Source organism: Zalophus californianus, chromosome 6 (assembly GCF_009762305.2).
Source record: "Zalophus californianus isolate mZalCal1 chromosome 6, mZalCal1.pri.v2, whole genome shotgun sequence".
Classification (NCBI taxonomy): Eukaryota; Metazoa; Chordata; class Mammalia; order Carnivora; family Otariidae; genus Zalophus; species Zalophus californianus.
The window spans coordinates 116,174,979-116,188,493 of NC_045600.1; the positions used below are offsets into that span (position 1 = coordinate 116,174,979).

General features: G+C 42.8%; 2 protein-coding genes across 4 annotated transcripts in view; one reads left to right on the forward strand and one right to left on the reverse strand.

Annotated features, from left to right (window-relative positions):
• The window catches only part of TMEM266 (transmembrane protein 266), a 120,887-nt gene extending 107,694 nt beyond the window's left edge, over positions 1-13,193 (reverse strand). For all 3 annotated transcript variants that reach the window (XM_027572264.2, XM_027572263.2, XM_027572261.2), the window contains exon 1: positions 13,072-13,193. The gene's annotated coding sequence lies outside the window, so the exon portion shown is untranslated. The remainder of the gene's footprint in view (positions 1-13,071) is intronic.
• Positions 167-658, forward strand: LOC113908783 (60S ribosomal protein L21-like). Its single transcript, XM_035728070.1, has one exon. The coding sequence runs from the start codon at positions 167-169 to the stop codon at positions 656-658; it is 492 nt and encodes a 163-aa protein (XP_035583963.1).
• Positions 13,194-13,515: the final 322 nt, after the last annotated feature.

Here is a 13,515-nt window from a genome sequence, read left to right on the forward strand (position 1 = left end):
ACTGACTTTAGAAAATTAGGTGACTGTCTCCTGGAGGATGAGATATTTAACATTCAACTAGAAAGGAACGTTCTCTCACCTAACTGGTAACTGGTAAGACACAGTCAGGAAATGAGAGAAGTGATTTTCTAGCAAGAAGACTGGTGGGAACCATCATCTTCCAGTAATGCAACAAAATGACCAACACAAAGAGAGGAGAGGTACCCGCTATACATTCTCTAGGCCTTTTAGAAAACATGGAGTTGTTCCTTTGGCCACATATACACAAATCCACAAGAAAGGTGATATTGTGGACATCAAGGAAATGGGCAGTGTTCAAAAAGGAACGCACCATAAACATTACCATGGCAAAACTGGAAGAGTCTACAATGTTACCCAGCATGCAGTTGGCATTGTTATAAACAAACAAGTTAAGGGCAAGATTCTTGCCAAGAGAATTAATATATGTATTGAGCATATTAAGTGCTCTAAGAACCGACATAGTTTCCTGAAGTGTGTGAAGGAAAATGATCAGAAAAAGAAGGAAGCCAAACAGAAAGGTACTTGGGTGCAACTGAAGTTCCAGCTTGCTCCAACCAGAGAAATACACTTTGTGAGAACCAACAGAAAGGATCCTAAGCACTTGGATCCCATTCTTTATGAATTCATGGCATGGTAAGTGTAAAAATAAAATAAATAAATAACCTCAAGACTGTAAACAAAGAAAAAAAAGAAGGAAGACCCTGATGACTGGAGTCACATTTCAACTACAAGCCATGATCTTCATATTGCTAAATATAAACCTCAACCACCTTAGACACAGACACAACTGATCACTCATTCCTCCTGCTTGAAACACTCTCTCCACTTTCAGGAGACCATACCATCTGGTTTTTCTCTCTCCTCACCGGATGTTTTTTCTCAGTTTTCTTTGCGAGGTCCTTGCCCTCCTCTGGACCTCTAAATGTCCACATGCCCCAGGGCTCTTTATTCAGACCTTTTATCTTAGCCATCTATCCTCCCTGCCAGGGACTAGGTGAGCTCACTCAATTTCATGGCTTAAAATGTCATCCACACAGGCTGTCTTCAAAATTTTCATCTCCAGCCCCATCCTTTCTCCTGAAATCCAGATTTGCATATCCAACGGCTTACCTGACATCTTCAGTTAGACATCTAATAGACTGTAACAATGAACACTGAAACACAACTCTTCATTTCCCCCCACCTAAAAATCTCCTCCTCCTCCATCTCTACCTCAAAAAATGGCAACTTCCTCCTTCCAGTTGCTCAGGCCCAAAACATTGATGTCCACCTTGGCTCCTCTCTTTCTCTCCTATCCCACACCCAATCCATCGGCAAATCCTACTGACTCTAGCTTCAAAATATATCTGGAATCCAACGACTTGCCCCCCTTCCACTGAGAGGACCCTGGTCCAAGTCACTGTCCTCTCTCACCTGGGTTACCGAAATAGCCTCCTCACTACTCTCCTGTTTCCTATCCTACCCTGCTGTCTACATCCATACAGCAACCAAGTACACCTTCCAAAACAAATTAAATCATGTCGTTCCTCTGCCCTCAACTATCCAAAGGTGTCTCAACAAACTTTAAACAGAATCTAAATTCTCACCATGAAATACAAGGCCCTACGAACTCCCTTTCCAGTTTTATCTCCTATCCCCTTATCACAGCACTCCCCTTACACAGGCCTCCTTGCTGTCCTCAGCAAGTTATTAAACTGCCTGTATAATACCTTAAAATATAAAATATGGTATAAAGAAGAAATTGCGACATCAATAACATAAATTGTGTGGGTGGAGATGTACCAGAGTAGAATTTTTGTGTTTAATGGGTTCAAAGTTTTAGTTTTGTGAGATGACAACAGTTCCGGAGATGGGTGGTATTGATGATAGCGTAACAATGTGAACGTATTTGAGGTCACTTAACTCTGCACTTAAAGATGGTTAAAATGGTATATTTTGTTATGTGTATGTAACCATAACTAAAATCTTAAAAAATCATGCATATGTCTCAAAGGATAGGCACAAAAGGTAAATAACTACAGTAGGATTATAGATGATTTTTTCCTTTATTACTAAAAGTGTTTCCAATTTATGTATTACTTATGTGTGTTTTTTATGTATTACTTCTATAATAGAAATACATCAAAAGCTGTGTATAAAACTTACACCTAGGGGCTCCTGGGTGGCTCAGTCACTCAGTGTCTGCCTTCAACTCAGGTCATGATCTCAGGGTCCTGGGATTGAGCCCCACATAGGGCTCCCTGCTCGGCGGGGAGCCTGCTTCTCCCTCTCCCCCTCCCCCCTGCTTATGTTCCCTCTCTCGCTGTCTCTCTCTGTTAAATAAATAAAATCTTTTAAAAAAATAAAACTTACAGCTAAAACTTACATAACTTACACAAACAAAGGAACAGACTCATATAGAGAACAAACTGGTGGTTGCCAGAGGGGTGCGGGGTGGGGGGTTAAGCAAAACAGATGAAGGGGGAAGAAAACCATTACACTTCGTATAGTATTTAACTACATAAATATCTGGAAATAAACCATATGTGTCACCAGCTATGAACCCCAAACTCCCCACTGAGTGTCATCAATTTTAATGGACTCATTTCCAAAGGAACTGGACAGGAGGTCTTTAATCTAAATATAGGAGTGTTCAGATTTTCAAACGCAGACTGTGGATGCTACTTGACACAGGCCAATCATGCTACAGATGAACAAGCTGTTGCAAAAACTCTCTACACTGTGTCATTTGATAATGTGGTGTCTTTTGACACAGACCAAGCTACAGAGCTGCCTACAGTGTATAATTAAGGGTTTCGGATGTACTCCTGGCAAATGCCATTCATCTATGCTTGACTCTTCCAACAACTATAACCGAAGTATAATTTGTAAAGCAAGATCACTGTGTGAATTATTTTGTCCTGCTGTTATAAGGCACTGCGCAGTTCAGAGTAATTACTCTGGGATCCCTAAACCACAAAGTCTAACCCCATTGTTTGACAGGAAAGGATGCCAGGACTCAGAAAAGTGAAGTGACTTGTCCAGGGTTATACTTCTAGTAGATGGAACAACATATGGGCTAGACTCTAGAAATTCTTATGCCTTAATCTGATGCTTCTTTTCAAAATTTAGAATTTTACCTTTGGAAAAGGAGAATAACAAGTAACAGTCTCAATGTGGTTACAACTAGAAATGACTTTATAACTTTTGTCTGTAGACTATAGAGCTTTCTGGTTACACTTTCAAGAACTACCTCATTTCAGCAATTAAGGCTAAGTTTCACGTGTTTAAAAAAAAAAACAATTTTCGGGTGCCTGGGTGGCTCAGTTGGTTAAGTGGCTCAGGTCATGATCCTGGAGTCCCAGGATCGAGTCCCACATCGGGCTCCCTGCTCAGCAGGGAGTCTGCTTCTCCCTCTGACCTTCTTCCCTCTCATGCTCTACCATTCTCTCTAATAAATAAAAATCTTAAAAATAAATAAATAAATAAACAAATAAATAAATAAAACAATTTTCAAAGGCAGATAGATTCCTGATAATCGGGCAAAATCTGAGTTGAGTGTGATACTTACATCTGTAAAATATTCGGTTTAGAAACTTAAATTGCCTTTTTTGTACCATCTAATCAATCCTCACAACAATCCTGAGATAAACAGGGCAGGTATAAGGACCCTGATACTTACAGAAGAGGTGAGCCACAGGTTCTAGAGATAATGAACAGGAGCCTATATGACCTGAGGTGGTACAGAAAGGGGAATGTACAACAGACTAGTCAGGAAAACTAGGTTCTAAGTTCTAGTTCTGCCATAAACTAGTAACTTGACCTTGGGCAAGTCATTTGCCTCTCTGGGTCCAGTTTCCTCATCTGTACAATGAGGATGCAGAATGTGTTAGCTAGGGCTGTGAAAATAAATACATATACTGAATGGCTTAAAGAACAGAAATTTTTTTTCTCACAGTTCTGGAGGCTAGAAATCCAAGGTTAGGGTCAGATTCTGGCCAGAACCCTCTTCCTGGCTTGCAGATGGCCTTCTTACTGTGTCCTCAAAGGGTGAAGAGAATGAAAGACTTCTTTTTCATTCTCTTCTTCTTCCTCTTTTTAAAAAATTTATTATTTTTTTTAGTAATCTCTACACCCAACATAGAGCTTGAACTCATGATCCTGAGATCAAGAGTTGTATGCTCTTCTGAGCCAGCCAGGTACCCCTCTCTTCTTCTTCTTAGAAGGCCATAGTACTATTAGATTAGGATCCCCTCCTTATGACCTCATTTAACCTTAAGTATCTTCTGAAGACCCTATCTCTAGTCATGTTGGGGGTTAGGGATTCAACATATGCATTTGGAGGGGGGACACAATTCAGTCCATCATGGTCTCTGGAGTTCCTTAGCACAAATCTGGAACACAGAAGATGTTCACAGTTGTCTGTGGAATGAGTAATTCTACCTTGCCTCCCAGATTCAAGAAACTGGACAAGGCCTATTTCTAGACTATTGGTCAGTGATCATCTTGAAGGTCTGTATGCTTTCCCTTTTCAAAGGCAATTATGAGCCAAAGGTGATCTTTGGCCAAAGCAGGTCTCTCACAAGGTTGGAGCCTTAATTTTTTTTTTTTTCAGAAAGTAGTATGTTTAACTTACTTTTGGCCTTTGGGGATGACATGCAATCTGTGCTACTGCATTTAGACAGAATGTAATGGTGAATGTCAATTGGAGGTGGGCTTTAAATCAGAAGTCTACAGCTAGATTTTCTAACAACCACGAAGATTGCTGAGCCCTTCACCAAAGCACAAAGTACCTTGTCATTCCTACTTCATCCCTGAAGCACCTGAGCATGCTATCTCAGAGCGGCTTTGGGATCAGAAGCAGCCTCTGGTAGGGAGAGCCAGCTTACCTCAGGTCAAATATAATTCCCTCCAGTGGTAATTGGAGTCATTATTTTATGATTTAATATACTTATTGTCAAAAGCAGAAAAGTATTTGGGCACTTAAATACAATTCCAACAAAAATATTCTGAGGATGATTGGAGTATTGCATTGGCATTGTTGTATTCAGACCCAAGACCTTTAGGAGTATGATGGTCTGAATTTCTGTAACTAGTTTATTGGTTTACTTCTCCTTATTCATGATACAATCCATAACTGCTTATAAAGAGGGTCCCCTAACTGTAATGGTTCAACCTATGAATCTTTTGATTTCATGATGGTGCAAAAGCAGTATGCATTCAGTAGAAACCATACTTCGAATTTTGAATTTGGATCTTTTCCCAGGCCAGTGATATGTGAGTGGCAGCTCCCAGTCAGCCACAACACCGCCAGGGTAAACAACCAACACGTTTACAACCATTCGGTACCCATACAACAATTACTTTGTTCACCTGGAGTATTCAATAAATTACATGAGATATTCAACACTTTATTATAAAATAGGCTTTGCATTAGATGATCTTACCCAACTGTAGGCTAATGTAAGTGTTTTAAGCATGTTTAAGGTGAGCTACGGTAAGATGTCCGGTGGTAGGATAGATGTATTAAATGCATTTTCCACTTAACAACATTTTCAACTTACAATGGGGTTACGTACCAAAGATCTGTAGATGCTAAATTTTCTCTATGTTAGTAATTTCAAACCCAAGTTTATCTTTCATGTCTATTATCATTTTCATCTTCATTTGATTCAAACTATCCAAATTCTGATATTCTGTGAATTGGGAACATACTGAGTTTTCTGGATTGATCCTAAAGAGCAGTGGTTCTCAAATGGGGATGATTTTGTGTACCCTAGGGGACATTTGACAGTATTTGGAGACATTTTTGATTATCACAGCTGGGGTGGAGGGTGGTAGTGCAACTGGCACTCATTTTGCTTGGAAGGGATGGCATCAGGACAGAAAAAAGTCCCAAACACTGTATAAAATCCTAACAGCTTCACAGGTTGGGAGAATTTCAAACTCCTTTTAAAAAGAATTAAGTTACTCCCTGTGCTCCCATTATTTTAGTGATTTCTATATATCCCTCCTCATTCCAAAGGTTCTGAGGTAGTTAACTCTCCCTATAGTGTTGACTCAAGTTTCCCAAATAAAGCTTACACAGGCTTTAGGACTGATCAATACAAGTTTCAGTTTAGGAGGAAAAATGATTCTGGAAGGACCAAGAAAAGCTATCATGTTTTGGCAGCTAGAAGACAGGAGTTAAATTCCTAGTATGCATATAGCGCTAAATGCTGAGAAGGATATTTTTAAAAAGTATAAATCACAGCTGGTGTCCTTAAGTAATTTATAATTTGCCAGAGAGAGAGAGGCTCAGTGCCCAAGGGAGGATGGCTTCCATTACACACAGCCAGTGCTCAGGGCCTTGAGGCAGGCAGGCGCAGCCTTCAGCATTCTCCCTCCTCTGGCCAGCTAAGGAAGGGCAGGGCAGGAAGGAGTGAAGATGGTCCTCAAGTGGGGAGTGCATAAAGGCTTGGAAGTGAGCACACACTAGGAAAGGTTGGGGGCAGTAAGTAAGCTAGTTATAACTAGTAACTTGACCTTGGGCAAGTCATTTGCCTCTCTGGGTCCAGTTTCCTCATCTGTAAAAGTTACAGTTTTATCCTGCAGATACAAGGGAGCCTTGGAATGTATCCAAACAGGAAGTTATAATGATCAAAGATGACATTTACTAAGTGTTTACTCTTTACCAGGCACATTCATTTAACTTCTTCCTGACAGCCCTATGGCCTAGCTACTCTTCTTCCCATTTTACGGATGAAGAAATCGAGGCTTGGGGGGGTTAAATAACTCACTCAAGTCACACCGTTAGCAAGTATTAGAGCCAGGATTCAAACCCATAGAGCCCACACTCTTAACCACTTCTCCAGACTGCCTCTTGATAGGATAGGAATGATGAGAGCAGAGGAAAAGACCAGACACATTTGGGAGGGTGCTGCCAACAGAGCATTTCAAGGAGTAGAAGTCGATAGGGTCAGATGTTGCTGAGCCATCAGGAACGTAATCTGAGAAAGAGCCATTGGATCTGTGATTAGGCAATCACGGGTGACCTTTAAGAGTTCCATTTCAGCAGAGGGGTAGGGACAGGGGTTCCTTGTAGGACATCATGGGAGGAGTAACAACAGAGAGAACCCCAGGAAAGAAACTGACAATGAAAGGACAGGGAGAGATGGGAGACAGATTCCCAACCTTTTCTTTTGAGACTATGCCCCCAAACAGTGGAACACTTTCTTTGAGGGACTACGATGTATTTCACCCTGTTCTTTTGTTTTAAAGGGCGAGACTAACAAATTGCAGTAGGCATGGTTAAAGGAGAATTAGCAAGTGTCACAGAAATTGTTTATTAAAAACACTGCATCAAATTGAGGTACAATTCAAAGATTTAACTGTTTGAAGGGACATTGTTATGGAGAAAGGTTACTTGACTTCTTGACTTTATATACTGCACTGGCTGGGTCCTAGGGGATGGCAGTTTGGTAACTAAGGTAGGAGACCATGAGGGCATCACAGCTGAAAGAACTCATTTCAGATCTGTTTTGAGCCAAGAGAGAGCAGCCAAAAGCAACTCTCTCTTGGTGTGTGTGACGGTTTTAGATGGAAATCCAGAGAACAGCTGCCTGATTGCAGCCGGGACTTCCAAAAACCTGGGCTGTAAAGGGCAGAATACTTATTAAAATTCTTTGTTTTAATGAGCTGTAGGAACCTGAGTTATCAACCCCTGTTCTAGCTACTGAGTACTTTTTATGACAAATCAAAAGCAGTTTTAGGGAGGCTACATTTTTTTTGAAGGGGAATTCTCTACTGGCAGGTAATTCAGACTGCCTAGGGCAGCAATTAAAGCCACTGAGGAGGAGGAGGAGGGCTCTCTGTGGCTGAGGAGCAGTTTCACTGACTTTATCCCATAACCATGAACTTCCTCCAGCATCCCAGTGTACCCAATTCCAAAGTGTTATAAGTCTGAATTATTCCCCCCAATACCCATCATTTTGCTCGGGCCTAAGAACTACTGCAAACAAAAGATGTATGAAAGGTAACCAGGAGTCTGGGACTGCTTGGGCCAAAAGAATCTCAGGCTGTGACGCTGTTGGTACATGCTTCCTGCCAAAAGTCAGACACGCGAGCAAAGTGCTTTGGCAATGAACTCTCACACTCTGGCTTAAACAGGAAAGTTACCAACAGGTATTTAATCTTTAAAAAGTGCAACAGTTTGATGCTGGTAGTGCAGTGATTAGCCTACCTGTGTGAATGTCCATAGATTCTTTTTCCTTTCTAGTAACTTAGGCCACTAGGAAAGTTGGTGGAATCTGGTGTCTTCTTTGGAAGTCTTCAAAAAACATTATGTACCCCAAATAGAGGGGAACCTGAACAGGTCTCCTCTTCATCCCTGGCCATCTCCCCATGTACTTTTTGCTGCCTTGTCACACATCCCAGCCCTCAGGTGACTTTCTTTCCATCTTCCTTTGTCTACCTGGGAGGTTTCTCTCTCCCTGACACCCATTTAAGACAAGATCCCTCCTGATTCTTCTCTACTTCCCTTGCTATTCCTCCAAACACACACATAGAGTCTCTGCATTTTAGAGTTTCACTGCTCACTATGGGGAAGCTTAAGGGCTAACAAAAACAAGGAGAGTAGGAGGCTAGAGAGATTCAAGGATGTCACAGTGACTTTTCAGTTCTTTTGCACAACTTCACGGTTCGGGGAGTGAGCAAAATAGACAAAATCCCTGGGCTCTGGAGCATTCATTCCCTGGGGGAGATGGACAATAAACAAAACAACCAATTCATAAGGTATATAAACTAGTAAAATAAACTAGCAGAGGGACTATGAATGAAAACAAAGCAGGGAGGAGGGCTAAGAATGCTTTTGGGAGAGTGCTTAGTTTTAAAGAAGTAGTCAGACTTTGAGCAAAGCCAAAAGGAGGTGAGGGAGCAGACAAAGCAGGTATCTGTGGGAAGGGGCATTCCAGGAGAGAGAACCACTAGCGAGTGTTAAGGCGCTGAGGCAGGGGGAACAGCAAGGAGGTCAGTGTGGATGGACAGAGGCAGAGCGCTCTTCATTCTGCAATCAGAACGAAAAAGCCCCGAATCTGAGCCACACTGATCTGGGCTTGAATCTCAGCTTGGCTCCTTAAATCTTGTGGACCTGGGACTCTGTCTCTCTTCATCTATACACAGTTAACCACGAAGGATAATTGCAAAGGGTTAAAAGAGATACAGAATGTAAAAATACCTATCATAGGACATGGGTCATGCCCAGTTCCTACCCACCACACTTTAGTCCCTTGCCTCTTCCCCTGGTTACAAGGCTCCTCTCACCTAGCTCCCATTGTGGCTGAATAACACATATCTAGAAGGAGGCCATTCACAGGGCTCTAAGAATGCAAGATCCATTACCCCATGGAAGAAAAAAAAATACTATACATGTATAGTATTGTTGGCAAACAGTAACATTTCAGTATCCACATTAAAAAATTTAGAATTCACACCAAACTATTTACTGACTATTGCTGAGGGTAAGATTACTAAAGATTCTAGCCACTGCCCTTCTACCTTCTATATTCATGTAATGCTTAAGCATTTTACAATGAGTACATACTACAGTTACAAGTAGAAATCACAATATAGGCTAGAGTTGATGCTGGAGAAGTGACTCCCTGACCCTCTCCTAGATCAGTATCGAGTAGCCACTATTCCACCTCACTTACCCAAGCAAGGCCTGCCTTGTGGGACCTAACTTTAGGAACCCTTGCACCTTTTATGTGGGGAAACTGGGTACAAATAAGGCCAAAGGGAGTTACACGGTTCACAGATGAAGGTCCTATGGGAGTGTGCGTGGCCAGCAACTGTGAACTCTGGTCCAATTTGGAAAGGGGATGGATTAACTCATGATTGTGAACCATTTTCTTAATAAAATTAAAACTCTTGCAATGGCTGCCACTATGGAGAGAAAAAGAGACCGATGAAAATAAAGTATCTTAAAGTAAGCTGACTGTGAACTTCTTTTATGATTCAAGATTGTTGACACTGAAAAAAAAATCTCATTTTAAAGAATACTAAGTTAAGAATACTATAACAAAAAACACATTTCACAACTAAGTAGCTTACAAGGTCAGTCAAACAGAGATAAATAAGCCAGTTGCCAGTGTCTTACTCAACGATGCATTAAAATGTGCATTACAATCAGTCACTGCAATGCATGCTACCTGTAGCTTGGAAAAATTTTGTTTTCCTCACCTCCAAAAAAACCCAAAAAGACACTTGGTGAGGGGAAAAAAATAATGCTTAAGCACTCTTAGTTGACCATATGGCCTTTCCCAGTTTAGATATATGATTCAAGAAAAAAAAAGGTAGTCCAGAAACACTTTTACATTCCTCAGATTGACTACTGCACCCAAAAGGATGCTCAGCTCTGCATTAAATAAAATCCTACTTGAATGGAACAGAGTAGACTTCTTACTTCTTGGATGCTTTTTAATTATGAGATTTCTGACTGAAGAAAATAGTGATGCTCTACATAGGAAAACCCATTTCCTCTCCAGAAATCAAGCAACACCTCTCTCTGCTTTCTGCTGCTTCCCCAGTAACATCAGGACTCATCTTGAGTTTATCTGATCATAGACTGGAAATCCTCAGGGCGGAAAGACTCCATTTCAGCATTTCCATAAGCACCGGGGAATATGCTCTTCTAAAACCCAGTGTTTTCCATGAGGCAAAATGGCTATGCAAATTGCTTTACTGTCAACACAACAAAGCATAGTGAAAAAAGTAAGATCATGGTGTTCTAAAACCAGTCGTCTTGCCCAAGGAAGAAAATAGAGCTTACAGAATTTATAAGAGTATCTTATATTTCCTACCTAATATTAGCCATCAATTTATAATTAAAAGCTCTAATTTCCATGGGATATAATTTTCAAATAATCCCTTGTATTTACTTATACCTTTCTCACTACCATCTTAAATATGTGACCTGAATATAAAAGTTTGTAGCCCCACTGAGTGGATTTTCCACTGATGCAACTACAGCAATTTCGAAGTCTATGAGAACTACTGGAATGTGTAGCAAAATCCAATATTTGCATTATAATAATGCACTTGCAAAAAAAGATTAAGTATACATCCATAGCTGAATGCACAGATTCTAAGATTTTCAAGTGAATAATTGCTACCATAGAGAGACTGGATTATGGTCCACGACTGGTCTGGATTCCTTCATCCCATTAAGGCACTCACATACAAGTGTGATAGACAATGTTGTTCTTATGACTGACACTGAGACCAGAAGCCAGTGTGCAGGGTGGCAAGAAGACTGGAGTGGGATGCGATAATGAAAAACACGAGTGATTCATTCTATCTGATGTACATACATTTTATAGATTTAAATCTGAAGGGAAACAACTTTTTTGAACTGCTTGTTTGAGAGAGTTAAATGGAAGCATGTCTAGGACACCATTTTTTATAGGCTCAGTGCCACCTCAAAAAATTCCACACAGACCCATTCTGAAACAACCGTTTCTCTTACTGGAAATCCACAAAGACTGATGTGGAATCTATGAAATGGAAAATCAGATCCAAGCATGTACGCTCATGCATAAGCTTGATCTTAATTAAAATATAGATGCAGTGGCAGCACCAGGGTTAAAGGTTCCTCCCAATGCCACTCCACCCCCAGCAATCAGATGCACTTGAGTTTGCATCTTTATTCCGATTCTCCATTCTCCACTGTGTGACCTTGGGCAAGTTAGCTAACCTTTCTTAGTCTTACCTTCTTCATCTTCAACATGGAGATAATAGGTTTGTTGTGAAGATTAAATGAGATCATGCACAAACACCCTTTAGCTCCATACCTGGCACATTTGAGCATTTAAGAATGTGTCCTCATGATTAGATGTGGCACACAGACTATGGTTTACAAGCAATTAGTTCTGCCGCCATATCCTAATGTCTTGGGATACCCATTTTCATTTTATCCTTCTAGTTTGTACTATTCTTTTTACCACAGTATGGGGGCAGGGGCAGAGAAAGGTAATCAGTTACATATACCCCACTTTTTGGACTGCAGCTTGAAGCAAGGTGAAAAGCTAGGAAATCGGTAACCTAAACACTGAAAAGAAATTCAGTCTTTAGGATATGATGTTATAAATGTATGGAATATATACAAATCATGTAATTTATAACATATGGAGCATCAAATCACAGATTGAATTTTAAAAGAACAAATGACAAGCAATATTAAAGAAGATAGGAAGAACCAGTATGGGCCTATCGCTAAGTATTAGTGATTGAAACAGGGATTGGTGGGCTAGATTATGGGAAGATTTCATGGGGTCTGACTTCCAACAGGTGGCAAGCTTTAGTCATCTTCAGATGCAAAACCTTAATGAGTTTGAGTATGCACGTCTCCAGGATTCTGTTCAAGGCCTCCTCTCGGCAATCACGGGAAACAATTTTCTGGGTTTAAGCCTCCTTGGCAAGTTAGCAAGCAGGGAACTGTGTGCACCTGCCCCTTGAAGGGGATTCTGGCCTGACGGTGAAAGCCCACCATCCTTTCCTGACAGCCCATCCTGCCGCTGTAGCGCCTCCAGACAAATGGGGGAAGCCCACTAGGAAGTGGTCACGACCAACCAAGCCACAAATGCCCAGGGTGTGGGATTTCCACCTCAATACCACGCCTGAAAACCGAAAATAGGCGCCACTCAACCCATACTGCAATGGGATTCCCCCCAGCAGCAATCCACCTCCCCCCACACCCCAGCTTGCATGTTTTATTAATAAATGCAAGATGGCACACGGAGGCAAAGAATGGGAGGTAAAGCATCTGCAGCTGGACCCGAACCAGAGCAGTTTGCAAAAATAAATAAGAAGCATGTGACAAGAAGCAGATTCCCCAGGCTGGAGCTGAAGCCCTGGACTGACCCACGCACCCATCTTGCTCCCCCGGCGAGCGGGGATGAAGGTCAGTGGTAAGATCCCAGCCCTCTCGGACACGCACCCCGCAAACCTTGACCGGTCCCCACCCCCGCCCTGGCCACAGGACCCGGGCATCGAGGCAGGGAGGCCCTGGCCACGGCCGGCTTCGAGGACACATACCTGCTACCTGGGCTCGGGATTCGCTCGGCTCTGCAGCGGCGCCGGCCGCAGCTCGCGCTCCCGGGGCTCCCCTGTCCGCCCCCCACCCCCCCCCCGCCCCCTCGCGGCTCCGCCGCTCCGCCGCTCCCTCGGCTCCTCCGCCCACCGCGCTCGGGAGCGCGCGCGCGGCCTCGCTCCGGCGGCTCGCCGGGCCCACGCCTGCGCCCTCGTCTTCCGCCGTTCGCGCGCCCGCGCGCGCCCCGGCGGCTACGGAGCGGTGGCGCGGCTGTCTAGGAAACCGCGGCCTCCGCGGGTCAGACTGGCGGCGGCAGCCGGGCGGTGGGCGGAGGCAGGGCCGCCAGCAGGGCTGGAACGCAGCGTGCCGGCGTCGTGGCGTGGGTGAGGGGGTCGCGCGGCCGAGTCGGGGGACCCGCATGTGCGCGTGTGGAGAGGAGGGGGTCACGA

Bases quoted from the DNA above. Each gene is read 5' to 3' on its own strand.
- LOC113908783 (XM_035728070.1), top strand. From the start codon at position 167: ATGCAACAAAATGACCAACACAAAGAGAGGAGAGGTACCCGCTATACA.